The sequence below is a fragment of the Carica papaya genome, chromosome 3 (assembly GCF_054855325.1).
Source record: "Carica papaya isolate Zhongbai chromosome 3, ASM5485532v1, whole genome shotgun sequence".
NCBI classification, from domain to species: domain Eukaryota; kingdom Viridiplantae; phylum Streptophyta; class Magnoliopsida; order Brassicales; family Caricaceae; genus Carica; species Carica papaya.
The window spans coordinates 30,617,181-30,643,812 of NC_142311.1; the positions used below are offsets into that span (position 1 = coordinate 30,617,181).

General features: G+C 33.7%; 4 protein-coding genes across 7 annotated transcripts; 2 read left to right on the plus strand and 2 right to left on the minus strand.

Annotated features, from left to right (window-relative positions):
* The first annotated feature begins 45 nt into the window (after positions 1 to 45).
* On the plus strand, positions 46 to 2,366 carry LOC110819878 (Bax inhibitor-1 family protein). The gene is made up of 4 exons (XM_022049199.2): positions 46 to 443; positions 1,386 to 1,499; positions 1,616 to 1,773; positions 1,868 to 2,366. The coding sequence occupies exons 1-4, from the start codon at positions 146 to 148 to the stop codon at positions 2,072 to 2,074; spliced, it is 777 nt and encodes a 258-aa protein (XP_021904891.1). The 5' UTR covers positions 46 to 145; the 3' UTR covers positions 2,075 to 2,366.
* A 570-nt stretch (positions 2,367 to 2,936) lies between these two features.
* LOC110825345 (uncharacterized) lies at positions 2,937 to 5,780 on the plus strand. 2 transcript variants are annotated; one of them, XM_088216457.1, is made up of 4 exons: positions 2,937 to 3,195; positions 4,169 to 4,465; positions 5,253 to 5,308; positions 5,508 to 5,780. In XM_088216457.1, the coding sequence occupies exons 2-3, from the start codon at positions 4,207 to 4,209 to the stop codon at positions 5,285 to 5,287; spliced, it is 294 nt and encodes a 97-aa protein (XP_088072583.1). In that variant the 5' UTR covers positions 2,937 to 3,195; positions 4,169 to 4,206; the 3' UTR covers positions 5,288 to 5,308; positions 5,508 to 5,780. The 2 variants fall into 2 exon arrangements, with proteins under 2 accessions (XP_088072583.1, XP_088072584.1); XM_088216458.1 differs by having other exon boundaries at positions 2,956 to 3,195; positions 5,400 to 5,780.
* A 10,404-nt stretch (positions 5,781 to 16,184) lies between these two features.
* LOC110820014 (BSD domain-containing protein) lies at positions 16,185 to 17,870 on the minus strand. Its single transcript, XM_022049381.2, has one exon. It carries the CDS (start codon positions 17,643 to 17,645, stop codon positions 16,404 to 16,406), a length of 1,242 nt encoding a protein of 413 aa, XP_021905073.2. The 5' UTR covers positions 17,646 to 17,870; the 3' UTR covers positions 16,185 to 16,403.
* A 799-nt stretch (positions 17,871 to 18,669) lies between these two features.
* LOC110819926 (Mo25 family protein) lies at positions 18,670 to 25,476 on the minus strand. 3 transcript variants are annotated; one of them, XM_022049274.2, is made up of 12 exons: positions 25,080 to 25,476; positions 24,470 to 24,634; positions 24,270 to 24,388; positions 23,692 to 23,766; positions 22,463 to 22,556; positions 22,292 to 22,351; positions 21,924 to 21,989; positions 21,735 to 21,833; positions 20,093 to 20,137; positions 19,300 to 19,402; positions 19,109 to 19,193; positions 18,670 to 19,027 (listed from the first exon to the last, which is right to left on the minus strand). In XM_022049274.2, the coding sequence occupies exons 1-12, from the start codon at positions 25,200 to 25,202 to the stop codon at positions 19,021 to 19,023; spliced, it is 1,041 nt and encodes a 346-aa protein (XP_021904966.2). In that variant the 5' UTR covers positions 25,203 to 25,476; the 3' UTR covers positions 18,670 to 19,020. The 3 variants fall into 3 exon arrangements, with proteins under 3 accessions (XP_021904966.2, XP_021904965.2, XP_088072585.1); XM_022049273.2 differs by having other exon boundaries at positions 18,670 to 18,982; positions 25,080 to 25,475; XM_088216459.1 differs by lacking the exon at positions 18,670 to 19,027 and having other exon boundaries at positions 19,105 to 19,193.
* Between the last annotated feature and the right edge of the window lie 1,156 nt (positions 25,477 to 26,632).

Sequence of the window (26,632 nt, forward strand, 5' to 3'; positions counted from 1 at the left end):
TAACTCTATCATCCCCCTCTCCAATTACCGCCAACATCACAACTTCCCCGAACCACTGGCCAATAAATAAAATCCCTTCATTTTCCTGAGAACCCAAGAAAAAACACGCAGAGAAATCAAATTCCAATTTCGACGGACTGAGAAGATGGAGAAGGCGTACGGATACTCGAGCGTCAGCACAAGCTCAAGCGTTCCCTTAAAGGCGAGCAAACCGGAGGACGTGGACCTAGAGATCGGAGGTGGTGATACCCTCTATCCAGGGCTCGGCCATGGAGAGAATCTCCTTCGATGGGGCTTCATCCGCAAGGTCTACGGCATCCTCTCCGCCCAGATCCTTCTCACCACCTTCGTCTCGGCAATTGTTGTTCTCAACCCCTCCGTCAACAACCTCCTCCAGGGCAGTTCCGGTCTTCTGCTTTTGCTCTGCATCATCCCCTTTATTTGTAAGTTTCCTCTGACCATCTCTTTTATACTTCAAAAATGTGTTTCTGTTCTAGATCTTTATTATAAATATCCCTTTTTCCGTTCCGTGTGTATTTCCTTTTCTCGATTGGTCTGTTAGGGTTCTATAGGGTTTTTCTGCGTGCGTCTATATGTACGTGTATGATTGAATGTTAGCGGAAATAGTTCGCGTATTATTCATAAGCCTGTCTGACTATGAGTATTTGGATGATTTAGGGTTTAATTAGTTCTGATTTGTACATTTATGCTGATGATCTAATTTTATTTTATTTTGTTATATCGGTAATGAATTTGGGTTCAATTTCCGTCGAAGCTATTGTAAAATATGGGTTTTGACCTTCTCCTGGTACTGTTCGATTTTCAAATCTCTAGCAGATTGTGTCTTGCCCCTTGTACATTTGGTGGCTATAAAATTCCCTATCTGGTTTATATCTATTCACTTTTGCATGCAAAGCTGATCTCGAGAAAGGAAGTTATGATCTGTTCAAGTCAATTTTCTTTATATAATACAAAAGTTATAAAAGCATCACAGGTTTGAAACTCTAATTCCCAGAGAGGATCGTGCAAATGAATTTTGTGTAGTTTTATGGGGTTGTTACCTAAATGTGAACTCAAGCCTCTCCCGTTCTTTACCAGTTGTTTTTCTATCTTTTTTTATGCTTCTATATCTTGGAGGTGGAAGTTTAGGTGATGTAGGCTTGGGCTACATTTTTTTTAGTTTGAATTATATTGTATTTTTATCTTTGTCTTGAAAGTGGTTTTAGGTTGATACTAATCCAGTTGCCCTCTGAATCATTATGTTAGGTCATATAAATTTTGTTGTTACAGCATCAAAACTTATGCTGTCAACAAGTGTATTTTTCGTATAATCAATGGTTACACTCCTCTGCTTTGTGTAAATAATAAACCTTAAATCTATGCAGTGATATGGCCCTTGCATATGTATCACCAGAAGCACCCAGTCAATTTCATTATCCTGGGGCTCTTCACTGTCTCACTGAGTTTTACAGTTGGTGTAAGCTGTGCAAATACAGATGGTATTTTTCTCCTCTCAGACCCCATTTGCTTCTTGTTGCAATGTTGAATTTTCTTGTCTATTTTACTCAATGGCATGCTAATCCTTTTATCATCTCTTTGCATCATGTGCTTTCAGGAAGAATTGTGCTTGAAGCACTAATCCTGACATTGGCTGTGGTTTCATCTCTGACTGCATACACTTTCTGGGCTGCGAAGAAGGGCAAGGATTTCAGCTTCCTTGGACCAATTTTATTCACCAGTCTCATCATCCTCATCGTAACTGGGTTCCTACAGGTTTTGTGTCTTCCTAATCCAGCTACCACATATCAACCATCAACAGTTTAACATGTAAATTCCTGATTTTGTAAATTTTTTCGTTACTTTGCAGATGTTCTTTCCACTTGGCCCAACATCTGTTGCTGTTTATGGTGGAATCAGTGCTTTGATTTTCTGTGGCTACATAGTCTATGACACTGACAACCTGATCAAGCGCTTCACATACGACGATTACATATTGGCCTCTGCCTCTCTCTATTTGGATATCCTGAACCTCTTCCTTTCCATTCTGCGGGTGCTAAGGCAGACGGACAATTAAATGTATGAAAAAATCACAACATGTTGCACAGTTATGATATCATTTGAAAACTGAAACCTACTATGGAAAAGTATCATACGCAGATTATTGTCGGGGCATAGCAGCCTGCAGTTACTTGCATTTTACATTTGGATGAACTGAGTAACTTTTACAATTAAGTACCTCCCATTTTCTTCTCTCTTCTGCATGCGGCAAGATGTGCCAGTTTCATTTATGTAATCTTCAAAAAGCCACTACTGGATGTTTTTGTTCTTTGATATATGTAGTAGAAATGTCTTACAGTTTCTCATTAGCTAATGTGTAGTTGTTATTATATCTTATTCCCGTATGTGAAACTGTGTGTATCATTTGATACAGTTTGCAACTATATTTTATTACAATTTGCTCGGTATTTTTCTTGCTATCATATATTTAACAAACTGTAATCCATGTCGAAGAAACGAATATTGAGAAGCAAATATAATCAATTATAGTAAAAAGTTAATATCAAGATAGTAATAAAATATAGTTAAACATAGTAATTGTATTTATATAATTATGTGATTAAAAATGTTCGTATATTTAGTGCTATTTATAATATTTAATCATAAATCATAATTATAATTATAAATATATTTATAAGATAATAGCTAATACATTATACAATCAACTATGCATGTCGAAAATTTTATTAAAAGTATTATGATAATTCCATAATCTAAGTTATTTCTCCAAAAATATATATATATATATATATATCAGTAAATGATTTCAAAATCAACTTAAATTGAAATTATTTTTTTTCATTATTTCTTAAATTTATTGTAAAGAAAAAACATATAATTCTAAAAATTTAAAACCATTTTCCCTGTTACTCCCTCTTGCCGGGATTCCTAAGAAGTAGAAGAAATCAAGCATCCCTTTTTCCCGTTTGTGACTCGCAACTGCACCCGCAGGAACACGTTTTCTTCTTCTGCAAAACCCAGAAGTTCATGTTTCCATCGCTCATCCTTCAACCGTCGCTGGAACTTCCTGCAAGTTGCTGAACCGCTGCTTGGCTCAGCTGTGATTCGCTGTTTCCCTCTACTGTGATCGGGAATCACCACTTCGAGGATCCACGAGGCATTAGCCCTAGGCGCATGGTGAAGACCTCTGTCTTTACTCCTCTTCTCTTCCGACTCTTCTCTTCCAATTAATATTTTTTTTCTCGCTCAATTGTTCCGTTTCCTATTTGTTCTTAGTTTAGGAATTTTTAAGTGCAAATGGAAGTAATTCAAATTCCAATAGAAATTTCATAACAATCGAACTAAAAATTGCTGAAGATTTGCGCATTTTATAGATGCTTTCAGTTTGTTTTGTGCTTTAATATTCTTCCTGTATATTTTGTGGTTTTCGGCATTCTTATATTTCGATTATTTGTTTATGATAGTCTGATAGATTGTATAAGACTTCTACGTTTTATAGGTCTTCCTTTTTAACCTTCTTCAACACCTTATTGGCTTATATTTTGCTTGTTCATCCGCGATAATCCGATAGTATGGGAATGGGCACTTAAGTTTTCTATATCTTCCTTTTAGGTCTTCTGTAACATCTGAATTGGCATGCAACCCATCGGATGTGATTTCACTTGTATGATTGACTGGGTAGGTTAACCTTGAAAATTTCGCACTGGCACTTCAAATTAGCCTTTTTGTTCTTAAAAATAAAAGGTAGTATCTTTTTTTTTTCCTTTTTAAAATTATTATGAGAATGGGATGTTGTTTATTTATTTATTTATTTTTAGATAAGGGATGCTGTTTGATTTTTTTTTTTTTGAGATAAGGGATGTTGTTTGATTATATGCTGCACACTTTTGACTTATGCCTGTTTACCTCTATGAATTAAATGGTTTTCCTCTGATCACCATGGCACTGGGTTTGATGATGAATATGATTTGCCTGATCGAAAATATAATTTCTGCCATTCTGTCTGCCCATACATGCACGCTGTATTAAAATCTAGGAATTTTGTTTATTTATTTTATCTTTTCATCTTGTTTTGCGATTGGAATTTGTCAATTCTGTGCTATTGGACTAAAGTTTTACTGAAGTCTTTAAATTGTATTTTGAATTGCAGCGCTGAAATTCTGCTGTAAATTAAACTGACAAATAATCATGGGAACTGAAGAGCCAAAAGACCCGTTGAAAGGAGTTGACTGGAAAGCTATTGGTGGTGAATTGCAGAAGGACCCAAGTGCCAGTACTAAACAAGTTGTAAAGAAGCGGCTTCCGAAAAAGATTAGACAAATTCCAGACTATTATTTTCTTCCTCGAAGATCTCTGCCTTCTGCCATGGCCTTCTATGGAGCATGTATTGCTGGCGGAGTTGGTGCTGGAATGCTGTTGGAAATATGGATAAACAAGAAAGTTAAAGGTTTTTCTTCAAAATCGTTCACAATAGATGATTAGGTCTTTCGTATAGAACATAAAAAGGTGTGAACAGGGCACACATTTGATTATGATCTTGTAGCATGTCTTACCTTGTGAAGGGTATGTCATGCAAGACCTTCCTTGTGGAAGTTCTCAAATGATACTGTCTAGTACAGGCAACTGTGATTCTGTCAGTGCAGATTTTGTGGTGTCAATACCTTTTCTCTGCTATTTCTGCTCTCTGCAGTGACTTACTGCCAAAAACTTGAAGTAAATAATAGAAGAATAAAAATGAATTGAAATAACAATGCATAGGACTTGTTGGTTGATGAACACTACTGTTTCTGTCTTTGAGAAATATCAGTTACTAGCAATTATTTGTTTAGAAAAGCATAAGATTTGTGTCTGGGAATTGGTGTAATTTGTGAAAATTGTGCAGTTTGTTGGTTGACAAGCACCTGAAGACTGTGGAGTATGTTGGTCGGGAATTCATACTGTAAAATTTGCTAGAACAAATTGTTGGTTGATGAGAACTTAAAAGTTTGGGAACTTTTCAGAAGCATATCGCAGAACGGACAGTTTGTTTAGTTCAATATTTATTCTGTCTCTTCACTTAGTTATCAGAACAATCTTCTTCCTCGACATTATATATATGAGACTAACATTTACATAGTAATACTCATGTTTAAATTTCCTTTATTCCTACATAATTCATTTTTCGAGATTATCCCCTGATTTAGTTTAAATTTAATAATGCTTATGGCTAACACATGATTGCTATTGTGTCTCAGAGGATGGAGGCGTCATATGGGAGTTTGACAAGTAGAGCAGAGATGGCACAGCTCAAGTACTGAAATTTTATTTACTTGTACTTTCTACTCTTTTATTCGATTTGGTTGCATCTTTATCCTAAAAGTTATCAATGAAATTATTTTAAGGTCGCAACCTAAGATACTTCTGTAATGAAGAACTGTTAAAGAAGTGAAAATTCCCTGAAAGAGGAAATTTTAAAAGCTAAAGTGGAATGAATCCTGTTTCTGATGCAGATGAGGTCTGGATTAGTTTTATAGAGGAGTGTGTTGCAGATGAAGTTGGCAATCTCTTCTTGGGGCAGTTGGCAGGAAATAGTTTGGCGTTTGCATACCAGTTGCAGAGTTTTTGCAACAGTGGTAATAAATCTTTTCTGTTAGTATAAGAGGACCCAATTAACTGAGGCTACAAACATGGTAAAGTTAAGCAGGTAGAAGCAATTTATGTTCTGCTTAAGCATATTAATTTCATGACAGGTTGAAATGTGACTGTCTTTGATTGATCCCAAATGATTTTTGTTACTCTGTTATGAAATATTGCCTTATTTTTTACATAATTTGTACGCTCATGAGGGTAACCTCGTCCACTCATCTGGGTTTCTGAGTGAACTTGAGGAAAGAGATGACTTGCGTCAGTATTGGTTTTCCTATTCACTGCTGGCAACATAGCTGAGCAGGCTGCCAGTTGTAATTGAAATGATGTTACTTCCTTGGTCCATCTTAAGGCAGTAGCAAGCAACTGATTTTGCTTAAGATATTTGCCTTACGTTGGTGGTATTAAAGATGTTACATTAGTAAACATTAGAAATGTATTTAGAGTCATAAAATACTTCATGAACTCTATTGGTTACCCCCTAGTTCTTTATTCCAGTAATAATGAAAAGTGATATATCAGCGTCAGTCATATACTCTTTTAGCCATTAAGCATCACAATAATGAGATGGAGATGTGGGCGTGGAGGGTATTGCTCCTTCAGTTAGCAGAGAGGGAGGTTTTCTTTTGCTTTAAGAGGGTTTTGTCTTCGGTTCAAGTTGAGTGGTTTCCAAGACTTGTTTACTTTTTTATTTTCAACTTTTATGTGTGTGGGGGGGGGGGGGGGGGGGGGGGGGGTGAGATCGGATGAGAAAGAAAGCAGGGTTTAGAAATCTATATATACACACATAAAAGGAGATTGAAAATGGATAGGTGTTAATTTTTTAATTTCTTTTAAATAATTTTATTTTAATGATTATTGGAAATTTCACATAAAGGATTTGATGTACTAATACTCATTAAGCATTAGAGAGGACGGAGCATAAAAAATATATAGATGTGCGGTTACTAAACTTCTAATTAATGATAGAAACCTAAAGTTTATAACTCTTACTCAGTCCCGAGTTAACCCATACTATGTTGTAATTAAAAAAAATAAAAAAATGTGTAGGTGTGTGTTGTGGATGGTAGAAATCTGGTGAAAGATTTGACTGACTAAACAGCAATTGTAACGTAATATAAAAAATAATTGAGAGACTTCAATCATGCCCGTACAGCTTTAATTATAATAAAAACAATCAAACAATTAATTTAATTACAAAACTCTTACCTCTGGATGATTTATATAACGATTTATTAATGTCGGTAATTATGTGCAACATTTATTATTCTTTAAATTTAATTACAAAACATTTCAATTAAAATACACAACAAAATAAATCATCATACGAAACATATTCTAATCTTCACTCTTATAACTTAATTCTTGTTCTCTTTTCAAATCACATTCACATTCGAAATATCACGATACACTTGAAATATCACATCTAAAGTTTCATCGTGCGATACCGTTTATATCGTCATCGAGGAGAAGCGAAATGGATTCATAGCACACATACATAAATTTCATAATAGTCACAGCATGTACGTTTGTTAGGTGACTCACTCACAAACACCTATTCATGTCTGAACTACATTTCAAACTCTATGCATGTGCTGGTTCACCATACTTGCTGAACTTCAACCGCACAAACAACTTTCCCTCCTTGATTCAAACTAAACGAGTACGTATCCAAACTACTTACACTCTACACTCTCTCCAAATGTCTCTCATTCCTAATTCATTCATTTCATACCTAAAATCTAAATTCTACGCATAATAAAACACAAACACACAGACAATACACGATATCATCAAACACATAAGAATTATACATTTTTCAAACCACTTTCTGAGTCTTCTTGTACTATATCACACAGCAAGCACAAGATACTCAGATTTCTCACGCAACTGTACTAGATCACACAGCAAATACAATGCGTCGTATATCTGTACCAGATCACACAACAAGTGCAATGTACCCAAATTTCACATGTACACACTGGTTATACATTTCACATGTATAACATATGTATACACATATTAATACACACACATATATATTACAATGAAGACATGTATCTTCACTACATGTCTTAAACAGAATATATATTTATATTTACACAAAAAAAAAATTTCTATATATATATACATAGGCGTTCGTACTTAAACATATACACACAATCACACACAACATATCATATACATATTTATTCACGTATTTATTCTTATAAGTTCCGTTCTTATTAATTCATATTACATTTATCGTATACTTTTATATATATACACACACATGCGTAACAACATATATATATCTACACACACATGAACACAAATAAATACAAATTAAACATACTAATTATATTCCTATTATACTACACATACATTTAAACATTCACACACAATGCACTATACATATACACATTTATATAAATATATAATTTACATCTCCGTATGGAATACACATAATTCTTACCTATGGTGTGATTAGAAAAGCTTTGTGAATCCTTTCTATCTCGATCTATGATCTTCTTAGAAATCCAAATACCGTTTGGATAGTTTTTCTCGTTTATAATAGAAAACACAGATTAAATTATAAATAATTTTGAAAACTATATTACGTGAAATTAGGAACGGATTTTACCTTCGAACACGCAGTCTCAGTCGCTAACGCCACAACACGTCATCACAAACGTGTCACCAAAAATGTCAGGCGCTGATGATCGAATCAGCGCACATTGTCGCATACGACGCACCGACATCATATTTGGTCGCCACCCTCTCATTTTTCTTCCTTAATTTCTTTTCCTTTTTTTTTTCTTTTCTTCTTCCTTTTTCCTTCCTTCTTCTTCTTCCTCCTTTCCCATAGCTTCCTTTTTTTTTTCTTCCTTTGTTTTTTTTCTTTTTTTTTCTTCTTCTTTTTCTTTCTTTTTTTTTCTTTTTCTTCTTCTTTCTCTCTCTCTCTCTCTTTCTCTCTCTCTCTCTCTCTCTCTCTCTCTCTCTCTCTCTCTCCCCTTCTCTATCTTCTTCTCCTTCTTCTTCTCTTTTTTTCCTTTTTTCTTATCTTCTTATTCTTCTTCTTTTTTTTTTCCTTTTCTTCTTCCTCTTCTTCCCGCAACGTCTCCCCTTCCGCTGCATCCCACCTTCGCGACTACTACTCACTCCTCCTCCTCACGCGGCTCCTCATCCCCTCACTCTGCTCTCTTGGCCCCAATGTCATTTGGCCCTCTCTCTTCTCTATCTATTTTTTTTCTTCTTTCTCCTTTTTTTTCTACTATTTTCTTACATATATATATTTGCCGCTTAAGTCTTCCACATCCTTCTTCTCTTTTTTTTTTCTTTATAATTAATTATGTATATTATTTCTTTTTATTTTTTTTGTTTTATCTTTTTTTATTATAATTAATTATTTATATTATTATTTTTTATTTCTTTTCTACCCAGTTGGTGCCCAGCTGGATATTACAATCTCTCCCCCTTAAAACAATTTGGTCCTCTAAATTGTTCGTAAAGGAATTGGAATCACTCATTCCCTTACTTGGGAAAATGTTCTATTAGGAGAGTTTTTCTCTTACTAGAGAAATGTCTATTTCTGTTGGGAATTTCTGTCACTTGGAGAAATTTTTCTCGTGTGGGAATTTTCTTTTCTCCTAAGAAATTTGATCTTTTAAATTTTCATTTGCGAGAACTTGAAATAACCATCCATGTATTCTATTAACATTTTCGTCAACAGATTGAAGTGATTATGACATATTCTTTAACGAAATCGTTTTAGGTTGTGATATCATTTATTTCATTTTTTTTCTAATTATTATATGTAAAAGTACGTTTGTTTAAAGGGGTGTCTTTGATACCTAATTGTTTTTATGTTTTCCTTAGTGTAATGGAGCTAATTTTCTAAAATTTGTCGTGGTAATGATTCTGTGATTAGAACACATATTTAAAGACTTTGTTTTCTCTCTCTTTAAAATTTAATTTCATAAGGAGTGTCATTTAGGAATGGTTCCAATCAAGTGGGGATGTTACAATATTTTCATTGGGTGAAAATATATTTGGTGAAATCGTACTCACATTTTTTTCAATTTAACTTCATTGGATTAGTTTCTTAGGCGTGTTTCTCTATTTGCAAGTTTAAACGAAATGGTGCTTTATTCAGATTATCTTAAAAATAGTTAGTATAGTTAAAAAATATTATTTTCTCTAAGCCATATCAATCCTTAAGTTTCAGGTGTCTAATTTAATTCATTGATTTTCTAACTTTTAACAATTAAAGTGTGATTGATTGAAATAGGCTTGGAGAGTTATAGAATTGATGATTTTTTTTTGGGGTGATTAGGAATTCTTTTAGTAGCAGATTTAATCATTAGTTTTGTTACAAGCAGTTACGTTTAGTTCTCATTCTCGCAAATATGCTACAAGTTCTCAAGAATTCTGTGACTCCTCTTAAGTATGATCTTAAGATACGAGTCACCGTTTTCTCACATCATCCATTTACTCTTTTTGGTTAAAAAAAAAATCACCTAGGTGTGGTGATTGTGGTTCATCATGCTTCCGCTGTGTTATTTTGATGAGTAACGTATTGAAAATTTGCTAGTAGTTGGGTGTGAGGACCACTCTTACGACCATACCCATCACCTATGAAATTTTTCTAAGAGTACTAGAACTTTTGGAAATAAGGATTCTAGTTAGGTGTTGTGTGAGTTTAAGTCCTAAAATGACGGTTTATTTCGTAAGGATCAAGTTATTTATTTCCATAAGATTCAGAACCACTATTAGAGTCTCTAAACAAAGTTGGAAAAGAATTTTAAAATAATGAGGGTATTTATTTCTCTAGAGGAATATAACGAGAATTCTTAGAAAAATTTAAATCGTCATTTGGCTTCTATCAGGCTTATAATTTGTTAGGTGGAGCATATCTATTTGAGAGTTTATCTCATTTTGATAATTCCTTTATATTGGAAAATTTTCTCACTCAAAGGATTTTCTTTCCGCCTAAGGTATTTCTCTTATTTAAGTAATATTGCTCTCATTCGGGAAACCTCCTCGCTAGGATTTTTTTTTTCTTTTTTATTGAATCCCAAATTTGTTTGGAGGTATTTTTGCGTAAAATGATCTCCAAGATCGAACGATCAATAGCCTAGAATAAGTAATTATTTGCTTTGAGGTCCTTCAGCTTAAAACCCTTAATTTCTATTTTTTGCATATCAGACACAGTTGTTCCAATTGCTGGTTATGGAATCCATTCTGAAATGACTTGCTAGTACTCTTTAGATATGAGGAAATTTTCTATCGACATGCTCCAATAATCATAGTGACCATTGAAGCAAGAAATTGTAGGTTGCACAAAATTATCAGATGCCATCGACAATAATAATTTCAGTAAAAGAAAAGCTACTGCTTTTCTTGTACGAACTAGAAACTTATGGTTTTAATACCACTATTGACTCAAATTTAATAGATTCCTAGAATAGAATTAATAGAATAAGAAGACAAAAACTAAACTTAAAAGTTTATCTAAAATGATAGTAAATTAGTCTGTAAGTAGACATTACAATCAACAAACAACTAACCCATAATTCCTATAAATATGAAGCAATAATCCTACTAACATAACTGAAATGCTAAAACATAAGTACCATCAAAGTATTAACCATAAAAATCTATAAAAATAAAATATTTTTAGCAAATAACTAAGTTACTGTTAACACGATAAACTAAAAAGGTAAGGATAAGGACGAAAGCCTCTGGTTTAGGAACGAATGACGATGAAGAGGCATAATATGCAAGTGATGAAAAAATGGATGAGGCGAAAGACATGGAGATTGTTGTTATCGAAGAAGAGGATTGTGTGTAAGCAGAAAGAGACGGAACGAAGGACAATGGTATCTAAAGTCTTGAAAGAGTCTCATTTTGAAACAAACTTACAAACACTATGCATTCCGAAAAGAAAATAAAAGATCTTGAGATTAAGGATGAGGACGTGGTTATTAATTTGGAAAATGGTCTTTCTACAATTTTATTCCCTGACAGAGTTCATAACTATATTTCTCAATTCATGAAGAACTGTGTGATTATATGATTCTTGAGCAGAGCCATTAGCTACTGCACCTTACTTGGCCGCCTCCAGAACCATTGGAGACCAATAAGAACCTTCCAACTCATTGGTATGAATAATGACTATGCAAAATTCACTGACCCCAATGATTTCATGCATACACTCACCGGGGTTCCATGAGTTATCTACAAACACTACCTAACAGTGCAATCATGGACATCGACTTTCTCCATCAACAACGATATGGTGACCTTTGTGGTAGCATGGGTGAGATTCCTTAGGCTTCCACTTAGATGGGAATTTGTCTCCCAATCGAAATATAGGCTCCCAATGGGAAAGTATTTCTCACTCTTGAAAAATTTTCTCTCAGTTGGGAGATTTCTCCACCCCTTAGGAACTATTTTCTTATCTTAAAGGAAATTAAATATTTTTTCTTAAGAGCTTGGCTGCTGTCATTTGACTCTATGGGGTTAATAGATCAATAAAAGGTTAAGGCTCTGATAGTTTTCCTTAACACTTGTGAAGTTTGACAACGGTGGTTGGTTAAATATCATTGTCTGTTAACTTCATGTGGACCCCTAATTGGTTGAGTTCTAAGTTTTCCAGAAAATAACCTATGTGGTTCCTATCGCTAGGTTTGTGGAATACTGTTTTCCTATTTTTCATTTGAAAAATGTTTCAGAGAAAGTCCAAAGCATTTCTTAAGAGTCATTTTCCTAAATTCTGTTGGACGTACGCCCGTCTAAGGTTTTTATGCCTCATGTCACAAAGGTTAGTTATGCGGGACGTGTGCTCTGATATCACCTGTAACATCCTAAACCCCAATGTCGGTGGGTATGGACGTTAACACAATATTTCCAACTAATGGAATAGATAAATATTAAATATGTAGCAGAACTACACTTTAATACACATTTCTTGTAGCTGGATAATTATTTGTTTACATATAATTGATACATTTAAATTAATTTACAATATTAAAATAAAAACTAAAAAAGTTTTATTCGACATCTTCTTTTAATCTTTGACTTCCTCTAACCTAGATGGAGGTTAATTAGGGTGAGTTTCACGAGCTCAGTAAGAAAAATAATTTTATAATAGAGACTTACGTACATACATTCACACAATAAGTAAAATATAATAATATTTATAATCAAGAAAATATCAAATAAAGTATCTCAATAAAAAATCACAACAAAATAAATCATCACACGAAACATATTCTGATCCTCACTCTTATAACCTAATTCTTATTCTCCTTTCAAATCACACTCATACTCAGAAAATCACAATATACTCGGAATATCATATCTAAGGTTTTATTGTGCGATGCCGTTTATATTGTCATCGAAGAAAAGTGAAATGGATCCTTCAATCGCATGGATAGCACACACACATAAATTTCACAATGGTCATAGTAGGTACGTTTACTAAATGACCCACTCACAAACACCTATCCACGTTTGGACTGAGTTTCAAACTCTCTCCATGTGCAGGTTCACCATACTTACTGAACTTCAGCCACACATGCAACCTCCCCTCCTCGATTCAGACTAAACGAGTAGGTATCCAATGTTCTTACACTCTACACTATTTTTAAATGTCTATCATTTCTAATTTATTATTTCATACTTAAAATCTCAATTTTACGCATAATAAAACACAAACACACAGACAATACACGATATCATCACGCATATCAGAACCATACATTTCTCAAACTACTTTCTGATTCATCCTGTATCATATCACACAGTAAGCACAAGATACTCAGATTCTTCGCGCAACTGTACTAGATCACACAGCAAGTACAGTGCGTCGTATATCTACACCAGATCATACAGCAAATGCAGTATACCCAAATTTCACACGTACTAGTTATACATTTCACATGTATAACATATGTACACACACATATATATTACAATGCTGACATGTATCTTCATTACATGTCTCAAACGGAATATATACTTATATTCACACACACACACACACACACAATTTCTACAGATATATACGTACACGTTCATACTTAAACATATACACATAATCACACACAACATATCATATACATATTTATTCACATATTTGTTCTTATCAGTTTTGTTATTATCAATTCTGTTCTTATCAATTCATATCACATTCATCGTATATTTTTATATACAGATACATACATGCGTAACAATACATATATATATATATACACACACATGAACACAAACAAATACAAATTAGACATACTAATTATATTTCTATTATACTACACATACATTTAAACGTTCACACACAATGAACTCTATATATACATATATATATAAACATATAATTAATGTCTCCGTACGGAATACACATAATTCTTACATATAGTGTGATCAAGAAAGTTTTGGAAATATTTATTATCTCGATCTACAGTCCTCTCGAAAATTCAAATACCATTTGGATAGTTTTTCTTGTTTATAATAGAAAATACATAAATTAAATTATGAATAATTTTAAAAATTATATTATGCGAAATTAAAAATAAATTTTACTTTCATACACGTGATCTTGGTCGCTAACGCCACCACACACCATCACACACGTGTCACCGAAAATGTCAGGAGCTGATGATCGAATTAGCACGCATTGTCGCATCAGCGCACCAACATCATATTTCGTCGTGACCCTTTCATTTTTCTTCCTTAATTAATTTTTTTTCTTCTTTTTTTTTCTTTTTTTTTTCCTTTTCTTTTTTTTCTCTTTTCCTTTTTTTTTATTTTTATCTTTTCTTCTTCTTCCTCCTTTCCCGTGGGTTCCTCTCTTTTTTTTCGTTTTTTTTTCTTCTCTTCTCTCTCTCTCTCTCTCTCTCTCTCCCTTTCTCTCTCTTCTTCTCCTTCTTCTTCTCTTCTTATTCTTCTTCTTTCTTTTCCTTTTCTTTTTCCTATTCTTCACGCGACATCTCCCCTTCCGCCACGTCCCACCTTCGCAATTACCGCTCACTCCTCCTCACGCAACCAAAACTCCTCCCCTCACTCTGCTCTCTCGGCCCCGATGTCGTTTGGCCCGCTCTCTTCTCTATCTATTTTTTTCTTCTTTCTCCCTTTTTTTTTCTGCTATTTTCTTACATATATATACATATACATATATATATATGCGGCTTAAGTCTTCCACCTCCTTTTCTTTTTTTTTTCTTTATAATTAATTTTGTATATTATTTCTTTTTATTTTTTATTTTTTGTTTTATCTTGTTTTTCTTTTCATTATAATTAATTATTTATATGTTTTTTTCTTTTCTACGTCGATATAATTAAATAAATTATATACACGTATATATAATTAAAAGTGTAAGTACATGAGAAGCCAGGGATGAAGATAGTTTGCGGAGTGTAAGACTCTTTGGTGTCAAGTTTAAAAGAAGAATAATAATAAACTCTAGAGAAGTAAAAGAAGAAAAATGATAAAACAAAAGCTAATTTAGTAAATAAAAAAGAATATTAAAAATATAATAAGAAAAAATAATCGAATCATTATAAAATCACTGAATCGTTAATTTAAAAAAAAAAAGTCATAGTATTAAGAATTATGACTCAATCAGTAAAAAATTGTACCATTCGCTTGAAAATGCAAACAAATAAAAAAAAATTGTGAAAAAATCATATCATCTTTTACTGAACCATCATACAAACAGACCCTAAGTGATTAAATAAAACCAGACATGATTTTGAAGTCCACGCATCAAGCATACTTGTAATTTAAAGTTAGATCTCAGTACTCCTGGAACTTTTAGATGCAATACAATTTCTTGACGGCTGGTAAATTCTAAAGCAGCAGCAGATACCTCCCGGTAAGGATTTACTCTCAGCTATCAGGACACTAAGGCAATCTAAAGCAACAAACTAATGAATACAAACGAAGACAGTACAATTTTCTCAAAAATACCATGTGTAACTATAAGAGTTAAACTTCAGTTAGCAAGGAGGTGCAAGTTCTACTCTACTAAGATTCGGTTTGTGGATAACTCTACCCGAGTAAAATCAGTCAGTGAACATATTTAGTCTCGATACAGAAAAACTAATCCTAGAATACCCTTACTACTAAATGATCTAATGCAAACAAGTTATTCAATCCCAACATCTTCTGTACAGAAGTTGAAAGAACGAGGAAACCATGGTCACAGCAGCAGAAGATATTCCAAAGAAAAAGAAATTTCTTTGAAGATACAGGGTGCTGTTACTGCTACACAAGCCTTCATTTTCTCTTGGAGCATATATTATTAATATTTTAACAGTTCACATCAGGGTGAAATCCAAAAGCATGAAAGTGGAGATAGAAGAAGAGATTTTAAGTTATGTTTGGAATAAATTTAAAATTTTCCTATAATTCATTTGTAAAATCTACACTAAGTTCAACTAGAATATAATGAAGATAATTTCTGAAGTGACAGTGAAATTAAAGAAGTTAGAATGCTTTGATTTAATTGAAAGTAAGATCAATTTTTATCATTTTGATTTAAACTTTAATTGAAGTATTGAATAAAATATGAATTTGCAAATAAATTTTATAAAGTTTCTAGAATATTAAAAAGTTCAGAAAAAATTTCTGTAAGGTATCTCTATGCATTAAAATTATAAAACCTGAAACTAACGTGATATTTACACAATAAATAGGATCTACCAACAAGCAAGCTTTAAGCTCAAGTTTATAAGTTGAGAATTCTTATCTCATCCATGGACTGACAACAACAAGATCATGATTTTATTGGCTCATCTTCATCTTCGTCTTCAATGTCCCAGCTCAAATCCTCTTCTTTCTCTGCCAGACTCAATCGCTTGCGCAAATCAACTCTATTTCCATTCTCATTCTCAACAGATTCTACCTTTTTATCCCCATCATTGCTTGCAGTATCTTCAATCTTATCCCACCCAAGTTCTTCTTCATCAGGAAATGAAGGCTGGCTTGATACTACAGACAGATCACTGTCCTTACATGAAGACTCACCATTATCGACCTTCTCCACCAAACCCACTTTCTCACTCTCTCTTTCTTCTAAGTTCTCGTTGCTTGCATTCATGGCATCCTTCAAATTCTCGTTTGCATTCCTACTTGAATTGGGTTTCGAGAAAGATCCATCATCCTCTTCACAATCATCCTCAAAATCCCAGCTCAAATCCTCCTCGTCCTCCCCGGAGATCACTCTATTCACAAGCTTAGCTCTTGCATCCTCTGCTTGCTTCAGCTTATGCATCTTGTAGAAATACCTGCTCCAGAAAGTCTCATTATCAACTTGACTTGGTACAACATGATTGTATATCTCCTTCACCACCAAATTTTCCTTAATCACCTCCTCGATCTCCCCGCTCTTCTCCTCCACTACAAAACCTAACCTCCACTTCGCATAATCCTCCAAATCCTCCGGTTCCGAACAGTACGTGCTTATATCGCACTGATACGCACGGATTTGCATCTGAAAACGATTATATGGTTTCCCATCTAAACCATGATTAACACTATTATTGATACCATAACCAAATCTTCTACTAGAGGAATTGGAATCGGAATCATAATTATCCGACGATGATGATAAGAGGGTGTCCCTACCGTTAGAGATGATCCGAGCCGTGGATTTCCATACGGAGGCACCGATATCGTCGATAACCTGGCCCACCGACTCTAAAGATTCTTGAGCAACAGTAGCCCCGACCTCAAGTGAATCAGGAAGGTCCTTAACAGCGCGGGAAGCCACTTCCCCAATAATAGCAGTCTCCTTCTTCAGCTCAGACCCGAATTCTTCGAAGTCGCGACGGTAGGATTCAATCACCGACTCGGATTTAGCCGCTAGGGTTTTGATTAAGTCACCGAAGCTCCATGGAGAAGGAGCGGAGGAGGAACTTGAGACCGTAGCGAGGCTCTGAGGTTGGGAATCAGGGGAAGCGGGGGAATCGGAGGACTGCGGAGCGTCGTCGGAGAAGACAGAGTTGAAGAAATTCATTGGGATGTTTTAGGAGAAACTGAAATTTGGACGGGAAGAGGTTATGCCTCTGGATGGATCACGCGTAAGAAACAGGGAATGAGGAAGAAGAGAATATAAAAAGAAGAGATGGAATGTTGCCTGGAGAAGCAGATGTCGATGTCAGCTGCCTAAACTGAATCTGAAAGTGAAAAGAAAAATGCGGCAACGACATACTTTAATTTACAAATATGCAAAACTGTTTTAAGGGGAATTATGGATTAAGCGGTGATAATTGAGTTTTTAATTAAATTAGTTTAAACAAGCTAATAGGTAATTACTGAAAATATATGGTAAATAGTTAAGTGTCAGATTTTTACTGTACCTGACGGTAAATCTCACATCCGCAACTGCGCATGGGGTAAAAACATTCTCAAGTTCTCTTGTTTCCTTGAACGGATTGAGAATCTTATTGTGTAAAAAGTCTTTTATATTATATCGTAAATTACTTGAATTTGAACTTTGGGCAATTTTCTATTACTGAAGCCGCCATGTTATCCGTATTGAAGAATTGACTTCTGGGGCATAAACTAAAACATTATTTTTTTTGAGAAAGTTGGTTCCTTGTGTTGTATAAAGAAAGCTTTGATGAAACCACGTTGAGGCACTTACAGAGGTGGTAAGAGACTTATACCCTACCAATTAGAATGGATCCTCTACTAACTTTACACCTAATACCTTCTCTACACTAACAATACAAACACTTTTTACCCAAAGGCATCACATCACATATACAAAACATACAGCTGAAAAAATATTTCCCACAACCCATAAACGAGTGCGATGAAAAGCATACATCCAGATGACCAAATATGAACCCTGTGATGAATGAGAGACAATGGGATGCAGCTGTATTATCTACCAAAACACAGGATAATACAAACAGTACTGGGTTTATATGTAGCCAACAAGAATGCTAGGATTTCGTAACTTGAGGTGCACGCTTGTATCAGACCGGCTGCTGCAACAGTAAAAGAACAAGGGAAATGTTTTAAAGATGAGAAAATGATTAACACTTTCTTTATTGAAAAGAGGCTTCAATCATGAGTTACAAGAGACACTTCAAACATGTTACTGCATCCCAAAAGGAAGTTTCGGTTATGTTACAGTGACTTTGGGTCATTCAGGAAATGCTTTCAACCCTCAGCATATCCAATACAAACCATATCAGAATGGGAATTACACCATCATAACATTAAAGACCACTCAATATAAAAAACCAGACACTTTTACAGACCCTATATCACATGCATGTAGTACCATAAGATTACAAGGCGAACTTTCTTCATACGTCAAACTCCAAGTAGTGCTTTTAGATCCTGCCATTAACAACTTCGTTCTTCCATCAGCAAAAGTATTATTTCCTTTGCCATCATATAGAAATAACATTTAAGTACAAAATGGAATATTGTTAGAGAGGAAAATACCCATGATAAGGTACCTACCGATCAAGGTGTGGCAGGCGAGCCACTCTTTGGATTTCCTTGATAATCAGTTCCTTTTCCTCATCAAATTGTTCATCGTCGGAACCTGAAATGATACATAAACACTTAATTGTCCATAAATCTTATAGAATCTGATTCCTGAAAAGTTTTCAAAATGGAAATCTAACATTAGCATGTGTTTTGGACTTAACCTTTCCCACCAGAGAGATTCTTAAGAAGATCCAGTAACTTTTCATGGTTTTTTGCCAGAATGACCTTAACTTCCCGTGGCTTATTAGGATTAGCAACAAAAACCTGCATGAGAGATACGGGAGACTTCTATCTGAACAAAGTCAACTGAGTGCAACTATTTAACATTCTTCTACTAGTGCTCAGCAAGCACTTTTACTTGATCAGTTTCTTTCTCATGGCAACCCATCACAAATAGCGTCTTCCTTAAGAGATGTGTTCTTTAGGTAGCAATCACAACAGAATCAATTTTAATGCTTAATTGCACAAGGAAAAATAGACATACTAGTTTTCAACAGAATCTGTTCAGAAAACCATGTACTGAAGTTCAAAACTTGCTGAATCCAAATTGCAAAGCTCCAGTTCAGATTCAACTGAAAGTTTAGCTTACCTTAAAATAATAAAAAATCTATTAAGCTGTTTTAACAAAGAACACACTCATATGTTATATTTAATTGCAAAAGTAAAAACTTTAAAAAGTTATATATTTTTAGAACTTAAAAGTATTCAAGTTCAAGAAAGGTAGAGTAATACTATCATTTACTTGATTATCACAAACTTATTTTGAAGAGCTTGTAAGCTCTTCAAGAAAAACCAACTCTTTTAACAGTTTTCAAAAAATACTATTGCAAAAGCTATTCATTAATCATCAAACATGTCACCAAACATTTCAAAATAAAGTAAGCAAAGCACCCTCTTACACAGGAAAGGTGAATAATACTGTTAGATGGGAGAAGGAATGAGAGATCCAAGTACCTTGAAAATGTGGAAAGCAGAGATTTGAATGTTTTTGCTCGAATCCTGCTCAAATAAAGAAAAATAACATATATAAAGTTGAAACAAAAAGAAGGAAAAACTGTAAACAAGTTGCTTTATGACAGAGTACTCCATGGAAGGCTAATAAAATGGTATTTTCATGACTGTTTGCAACTAATATCAGTATCAGATTTATAAAAACCCAAAAGGAAGTGCCTTCAACCTAATGTCATGCCCGCACCAAAACAGGTAAGTCTTCTATAACCAGAACTATTACCAGGCGCTGATAAAGAACTCTCACTGAAAGGGTGATAACACGTACAAGAAGGCAGCAGGAATCAGAATGATCCATATCAGTTGTTGTGAGAAGCCTCACTCATGGATTCTAATCTGAGAAAAGAAAGAGAGAAAGAACAGATGAAAAAGGAGAGATTTTGCAGTAAAATTCTTTGTTTTCTTTGATGATGTACATTCATAAAGCGAGTCTATTTATAGGCTAGAAGTATTGAAGACGAATGGAGTTGGAGGCGGACATCGCACGGCCGTTTTGGTTGCAGTGGTGGCCGTGGGATCTGGTGTAACAGTTATGGTTGATTCGGTGATTCAACGCTAACTCTAATCTGTTCGGGCGAATTTACCATTTTTCCCTCCGTGGATGAAATTACTTTTCTGCCCTTCTTTCTATAGTAGATAACCAAGGTTTCTTAGACAGTTGTCGAACAGTTTCTTGGATGTTATCTAGCTTAATTGATGCAAGTCACTTCTGCTGCATAAGGACCAAGATTGATTTCAACTCATATTTATAGCCCATTTGGGAGAAGGGAATGGGAGAGGAGAGTAAGAAAGAGAAGCGAATGGGAGAGAAAGAGGGTTTTTTGGTCCTCATACCATAATATTTGTCAGGGTCAAGGTATTGGATATAAATTGCTCCGCTATGGAAACTAATAAAATATTACAAGGAACAAATTACCCTTATCCCTTCTCTTACCTCCTTTCCTCTTGCTTCCTCATGAAACGGACCCTAGGTTGCAGAAAAAGAAAAGAAGAGAGCTTCCACCGTGTAACTCAGCTATATGCATTTTGGAAAAATGGCACCCCTATAAGTGATGTGTGAAAAATCCTTAACATAGGACAACTAGGAAAACCATCAGGCTTGCAACATGGGGCAACTTCAATCAAAGTAGAAGCATACTCATATTGGAAAATATTGAGAAGGTGACGTACAGATGAATTCTAATAGCATCCAAGATCAAGAGATTGGGATTTGGCACGTGAAAACAAAGTGGGAATAGTTTATTAGAATTTCCATTACTAAACACATGTTCAGAGTTTACAACCATAAATAGAAAACTGACGCAAAAGAAATTGAAATGCGTATCTTCAGTCATGCAAAACTACAAGATTTACTGTATCTCATGGCGGCATATGTAGTCTCTATGGAATGAGTTATGTGACAAAACAATGCCAAAATAACTCTGATGTGGAGATATACAGCGTGTACATTTTCAGTCATGCAAAACTACAAGATTTTACTGAACCTCATGGCTGCATATGTATTCTCTATGGTAATGAGTTACGTGACATAACAATGCCAAAATAACTCTGATGTGAAATATACGCACATCTATACATCATACAATACCTTCAGCAACGTCATCATGACCTTCAAGTACCGAACTTCTAGAATGTACCGCTTCATGATGTGGGAATTTGAACCCTCCAACAGGAATTCCGAGAGAAGCTAAATCATGAATATTTTATTGTTAAAACATTATATCAGAACTATATATGAAAGAAAAAAAAAAACAGAAAACTTTAGTCAAGAAATTACCTTCAGTGATTGACGTCTGGTCACATAATTAGAAGATGTGAGGAGCCTTTCATATACATCAAAGAACTGGATAACAATGCTATATTATGTAAAGTAAAAGTAAAAGAAAAATGAAAAATAGAAAAAAAAAAGGAAGTAGCTTTAGCATGATATTTGAGACTGAAGCTATTTTTACAGCTCACTTCACACCGCACATTTACATAAAACCAGGAGTTAGGTGCACTTGATTGTCACCAACAAAAAAAAAAGATATTAGGTGGCTTTAACTTATCCTCGAAGAAATTCTTGCCCAAGCAGATCTAGGTGGAAAGTATTCCAACCAACAGATACAGACAACATTTCTGATATATCCAGGACAGCAAGAATACCTCATCGTAATGAGTAGTCAAAAATTCGGAGACCACAGAATCATGTTTAGTAAGCAGATCCTGTGAAAAATCCATTAGGGATGTACATGCGAGAAAAATTAATTAAGGGTAAAAAGAATTTAGCAGGTAAATAGAATCAAACATAAGAACTAACATCCTACCGGATCTGACCTTAAATGTTGAAAATGCATCAGATGCGACGTCAAAGTTAGGTAACTCCACAAATTTGAAGAATAACTGAAAGCTTGCAGACTCTAATATGTATCTGAAAAATTGCTACATAAATTAACTGTGTGAAAAAATTGAAACTTGTTCATAACTTCAAACAATTTTGCATGAAAAAGAACAATATCCCAGGGAAGCAGAGACTTGGATGGCATTTTTTTTAATACTACATGATACTGTTATAGCCAGCTAAGAACTTCAGTTGCAACAAAAGATGTACAAAAATTTTAAATGGTCAACAACAGTTCAAATTCTCAAGCTACATCACCGTTCTCTATTACTAAAATCATGCTTGTCGTATTAAAATAAGGGGTATTTCCAATTTTCACCAAGCTAATTTTATTTTAGCTTATATAAAAGTGTTTTCTAGTGGGTAACTGCTTGGCAATAACATGCAGAATCAACCCAAGCCAATTTAAGACTACATACAGATTTCATTCAATCAACCTATTTTTCTGGTCATCACTACATACAGATTTCATTCAATCAACCTATTTTTCTGGTCATCACGAAGAAGAGGAATTTCCTAATTCTTCATATATGTTTAGGCTAGCATTGAGCAGAGTCTGTCGACAAACAATTTAAGCTTAGCTGAGTCAAAACTCAGTTCAAACCAACTTCAAGCTTGTTTATATGTTCTTTATCTTCTTTTAGCCATAATAAGTTTATAAGCTTGCTTATCATTTTCTCCATCACATGGATCAAGCTTGTTTATAAGTATTTGGCACAAAGAATGCCCCTAAATATCTTTTTATTAGGACGTCCTCTTCATCTTATTCATTAAGTAAATAGTTCTTCAAATCAGTAACTTAAGACAGCTAATAATCATTATTAAAAGATTATATTCTTGCTAATAAGCATACTCTTTTTGTTTATTTTCATATGCCAAGAGAATATTATTCTTTTTATTTTTTTGAACAAGGAGAACATTAGTCATTGTTATTGTAAACTTAACCAGCTATGATACTGTACATGAATATAAGTTCATGCATATATATTTACACTTTGAAAGAAGAACAACAGAAATATGTGTATATGTCAGAGAGGAAGATAGCAAGCATAGTAGAATATTCTTTAAATAAATCTATTGCATTGTTGAAGTTAACAACAAAGCTTCTATGTGATTAACTAAATTCATTGTCGAAGAAATGGTTAAAAAAGCTTGAATCTCTTACTTAGCAAGTGTAGAAAATTTGATGCACTCCCTCAGCATATTTCCACAATGCAACGCAATTTCCTTGTTATCGTAGCTGCTCATAAGTGATAACAAGATGTCACGTGCAATGCCATGATATTGAATTTAACAATAAAATAGTTCTAGAAAGCTAATAGAACAAATATATTGTGCATAATGCATCATAGTCCTTCCATCAAATTTGACCAATCTGCTAGGACATTAACATCCAAAATCTAGAAAGTCGATAACCATTAGCAGCTCACCTCAAAAACATACAACAAAATGAATCAAACAAGAGAACAGATTATCAAAAAGAAAAACAAGAGAACATGGATTACATAATTGCATTTCTACATTTCACAAATCAACACTACCTATGGCTTATTCCTAATGAGAGGATAAACTATCAAGTATCAAAAATTTAAAAAAAGAAAAAAAAAGAAGCTAAAGAAGCTCGTGAAACTACACACGTTTTCTATCTAGGAGGTAAAAATTTGAGCGCAGAGACTCATATATACTTGTCACTCAAAGTTGAACTTCAAAGGAATAAGAAGGAAAAACATTTCACAACCTTACCAGACAACAAGAAAGTCAAGCAACTCGAAATGATTCTCCATGTATTGCACACAGCAGTATGTGGAGTCAACTTTCTGCTTCAACAATATGGACCAACAGTGCACTAAATCTTTTCTTGTCTGCATCAAAGTATTAGTGATTTGACTATAAAATTGACTAAACTCAACCATTATGATCAATTAAGTCATAGAGAGACTTACTTCCCATCCAAGGACAGGTAATTTGTGAATAAGAAGAGCAATAACATCCTCTTTACAAATTTCAGTGGCTAACAGTACAACTTGTTCAACATTTGGTTCAACTTCCCCATCTCCCGAAAGCATGCATCTCAATGTAACAATGTTCTTTTCAACTTCTTCTTGAGCCTGTATTTTGATTGAGAAAGAATATTCAGGTCCTACACTATTGTTGAGAAATCATAGACTAGAAGAATATTTCTAAGAAGACTAAAAAGTTCAGTTCTGAATTTAGCTTCTAACTCCCAGATATAAGAAGACTGAGTATATCATAGACTTCAACAATAGCACAATTGGTAGAAAACCATGACGAAATCAAACATCACCAAGAAATTGAAACTCACCCCATAACGAAATTCGAACCCTGATTCCACATTTCATCTTAATAGAGTACAGAATCAAAATTTATATGAAAAAGAAAGATGACAGTGATAAAACACTGGAGAAAACAACCCCAAAACCCGTACTCGGAAATCCTGCATTTATGAAATCTGTCCTTCACTCCCTTCAAACCCAATCGAAAAATCTAACACTGACATTGAAATTCTCTCTAAAAATTCTACACAGAACAGACCTTTTCAAGGGCTTTAACTTCGACAATTGTTTTGGTGTCAAGAGCCAGGAGGCTGTCCTTGATTGCCTTCACCACCTCCGGCGGGGTTTTGGGACGAGACGGCTTGAAGAAGGAAAATGACATGATCGCACAATATTAAATGGCGCGATCAAAATGAAATTCCTCTCCCTCGCTCTTTCTCTATCTCTATCCCTCTCTCTCTCTCTGTATCTGCCTTCGGCGTCCTGGTCAATTAGGCGACGGTAAATTAATGCAAGGCTGCTGAAGAAGAAGACGACGAGAGAATCCGGAAAAGTGAAAGGAGGCCCACGGTCCACCCGCTTCACTTCTTTTGTTGTGTGAATCGTCTGATCATGTTTTCGGTTTGCATGTCACAATTTTTTCTTTTTACCAGACGGAGAAATTGACAAAAGAAAAAATATATATATACATATAATATATATATATATATATATGTATGAGAAAGAGACAGCGGAGAGGGTTTTTATTTGGAAATATTATATTTTTGTTTAAATATTTATTAAACAAAATGCAAAATTATGAGCAAAATGCAAGTTGTCCATTAAATGGATTAAATTGAATTTAAACCTAAAACTATGTAGATTAAAAATTTGTAAATATATTTATCTTTTTATTTATTAAATCAATATTAAATTCACTTTTATATTTTGGTAAGGTAAATCATTTATTTTATTTTTACATATTGAATTAAAATAATTGGTTGACGTAATTTATTTTATTATATAATTAATAAAATATATAAATTTTTATAACAAAATATTAACATTTTTCTAAAATATATGTAAGTGTCAATATATAAATAAATTCTACATAAATTTAAATTTGTTCTAACAATAACGTTATAATTTTTCATATCAAAGATTTTAAATTTAAAATGGGATAACCAACAAAATAGTAATTTAAAATTTAATTTAATAATATCATTTTATCTAATTTAAATTAAGATTCAAATTTAATTCTTTTAAAGAAGACGAATAATTACAATTGAGATTTGAAAACCTTGCATTAATTCAGGCCTATTGTAGTTTCATTTAATTTATATATCTTACGAGGTCTTTGATATATGAAAATTAATTAAAATTTATATATTTTATGCATAATTTAACAAACTTCGTTTATATATTTAATTTTATAATTATAAATTTATAATATTACTTATCAATAAGAAAATTGAAAAAGAAACATATAATTAAATTAATCATAAAATTATTTTGAACTATGTTTTTATTTTTATTTGATTTTTTTTTATCATATTTAATTAAACTCAATCTAAATGCTTTACCAACAAGCTATATTTTCACTCTTAAAAATGAATAGAGATTGAACTTGAACATACTTGGATAAATAAAATAATTAAATTAAAACATAAAGTTATTTAGATTCAAAGCTTGCAAATATATTTGTTTGTTGTTAAATTAAGTATTAAATATTCTTTATATTTAAAATGAATTCAGTCATTTATTTTGTAACAACCCGAGTTCGAAAAATTTGGTCAAGAATAGTGAATTTTAATCTTCTTAAATAATAATAAC

Coding starts and splice junctions, on each gene's coding strand:
- LOC110819878 (XM_022049199.2), top strand. CDS start 146: ATGGAGAAGGCGTACGGATACTCGAGCGTCAGCACAAGCTCAAGCGTT. Junction 1,500..1,615: donor AAGCTGTGCAAATACAGATG/GTATTTTTCTCC, acceptor ATGTGCTTTCAG/GAAGAATTGTGCTTGAAGCA. Junction 1,774..1,867: donor TCGTAACTGGGTTCCTACAG/GTTTTGTGTCTT, acceptor GTTACTTTGCAG/ATGTTCTTTCCACTTGGCCC.
- LOC110820014 (XM_022049381.2), bottom strand. CDS start 17,645: ATGAATTTCTTCAACTCTGTCTTCTCCGACGACGCTCCGCAGTCCTCC.
- LOC110825345 (XM_088216457.1), top strand. CDS start 4,207: ATGGGAACTGAAGAGCCAAAAGACCCGTTGAAAGGAGTTGACTGGAAA. Junction 4,466..5,252: donor GATAAACAAGAAAGTTAAAG/GTTTTTCTTCAA, acceptor ATTGTGTCTCAG/AGGATGGAGGCGTCATATGG.
- LOC110819926 (XM_022049274.2), bottom strand. CDS start 25,202: ATGTCATTTTCCTTCTTCAAGCCGTCTCGTCCCAAAACCCCGCCGGAG. Junction 20,138..21,734: donor TCATGATGACGTTGCTGAAG/GTATTGTATGAT, acceptor TTATTTGAGCAG/GATTCGAGCAAAAACATTCA. Junction 19,403..20,092: donor CTGCTTTCCACATTTTCAAG/GTACTTGGATCT, acceptor TCTCTCATGCAG/GTTTTTGTTGCTAATCCTAA.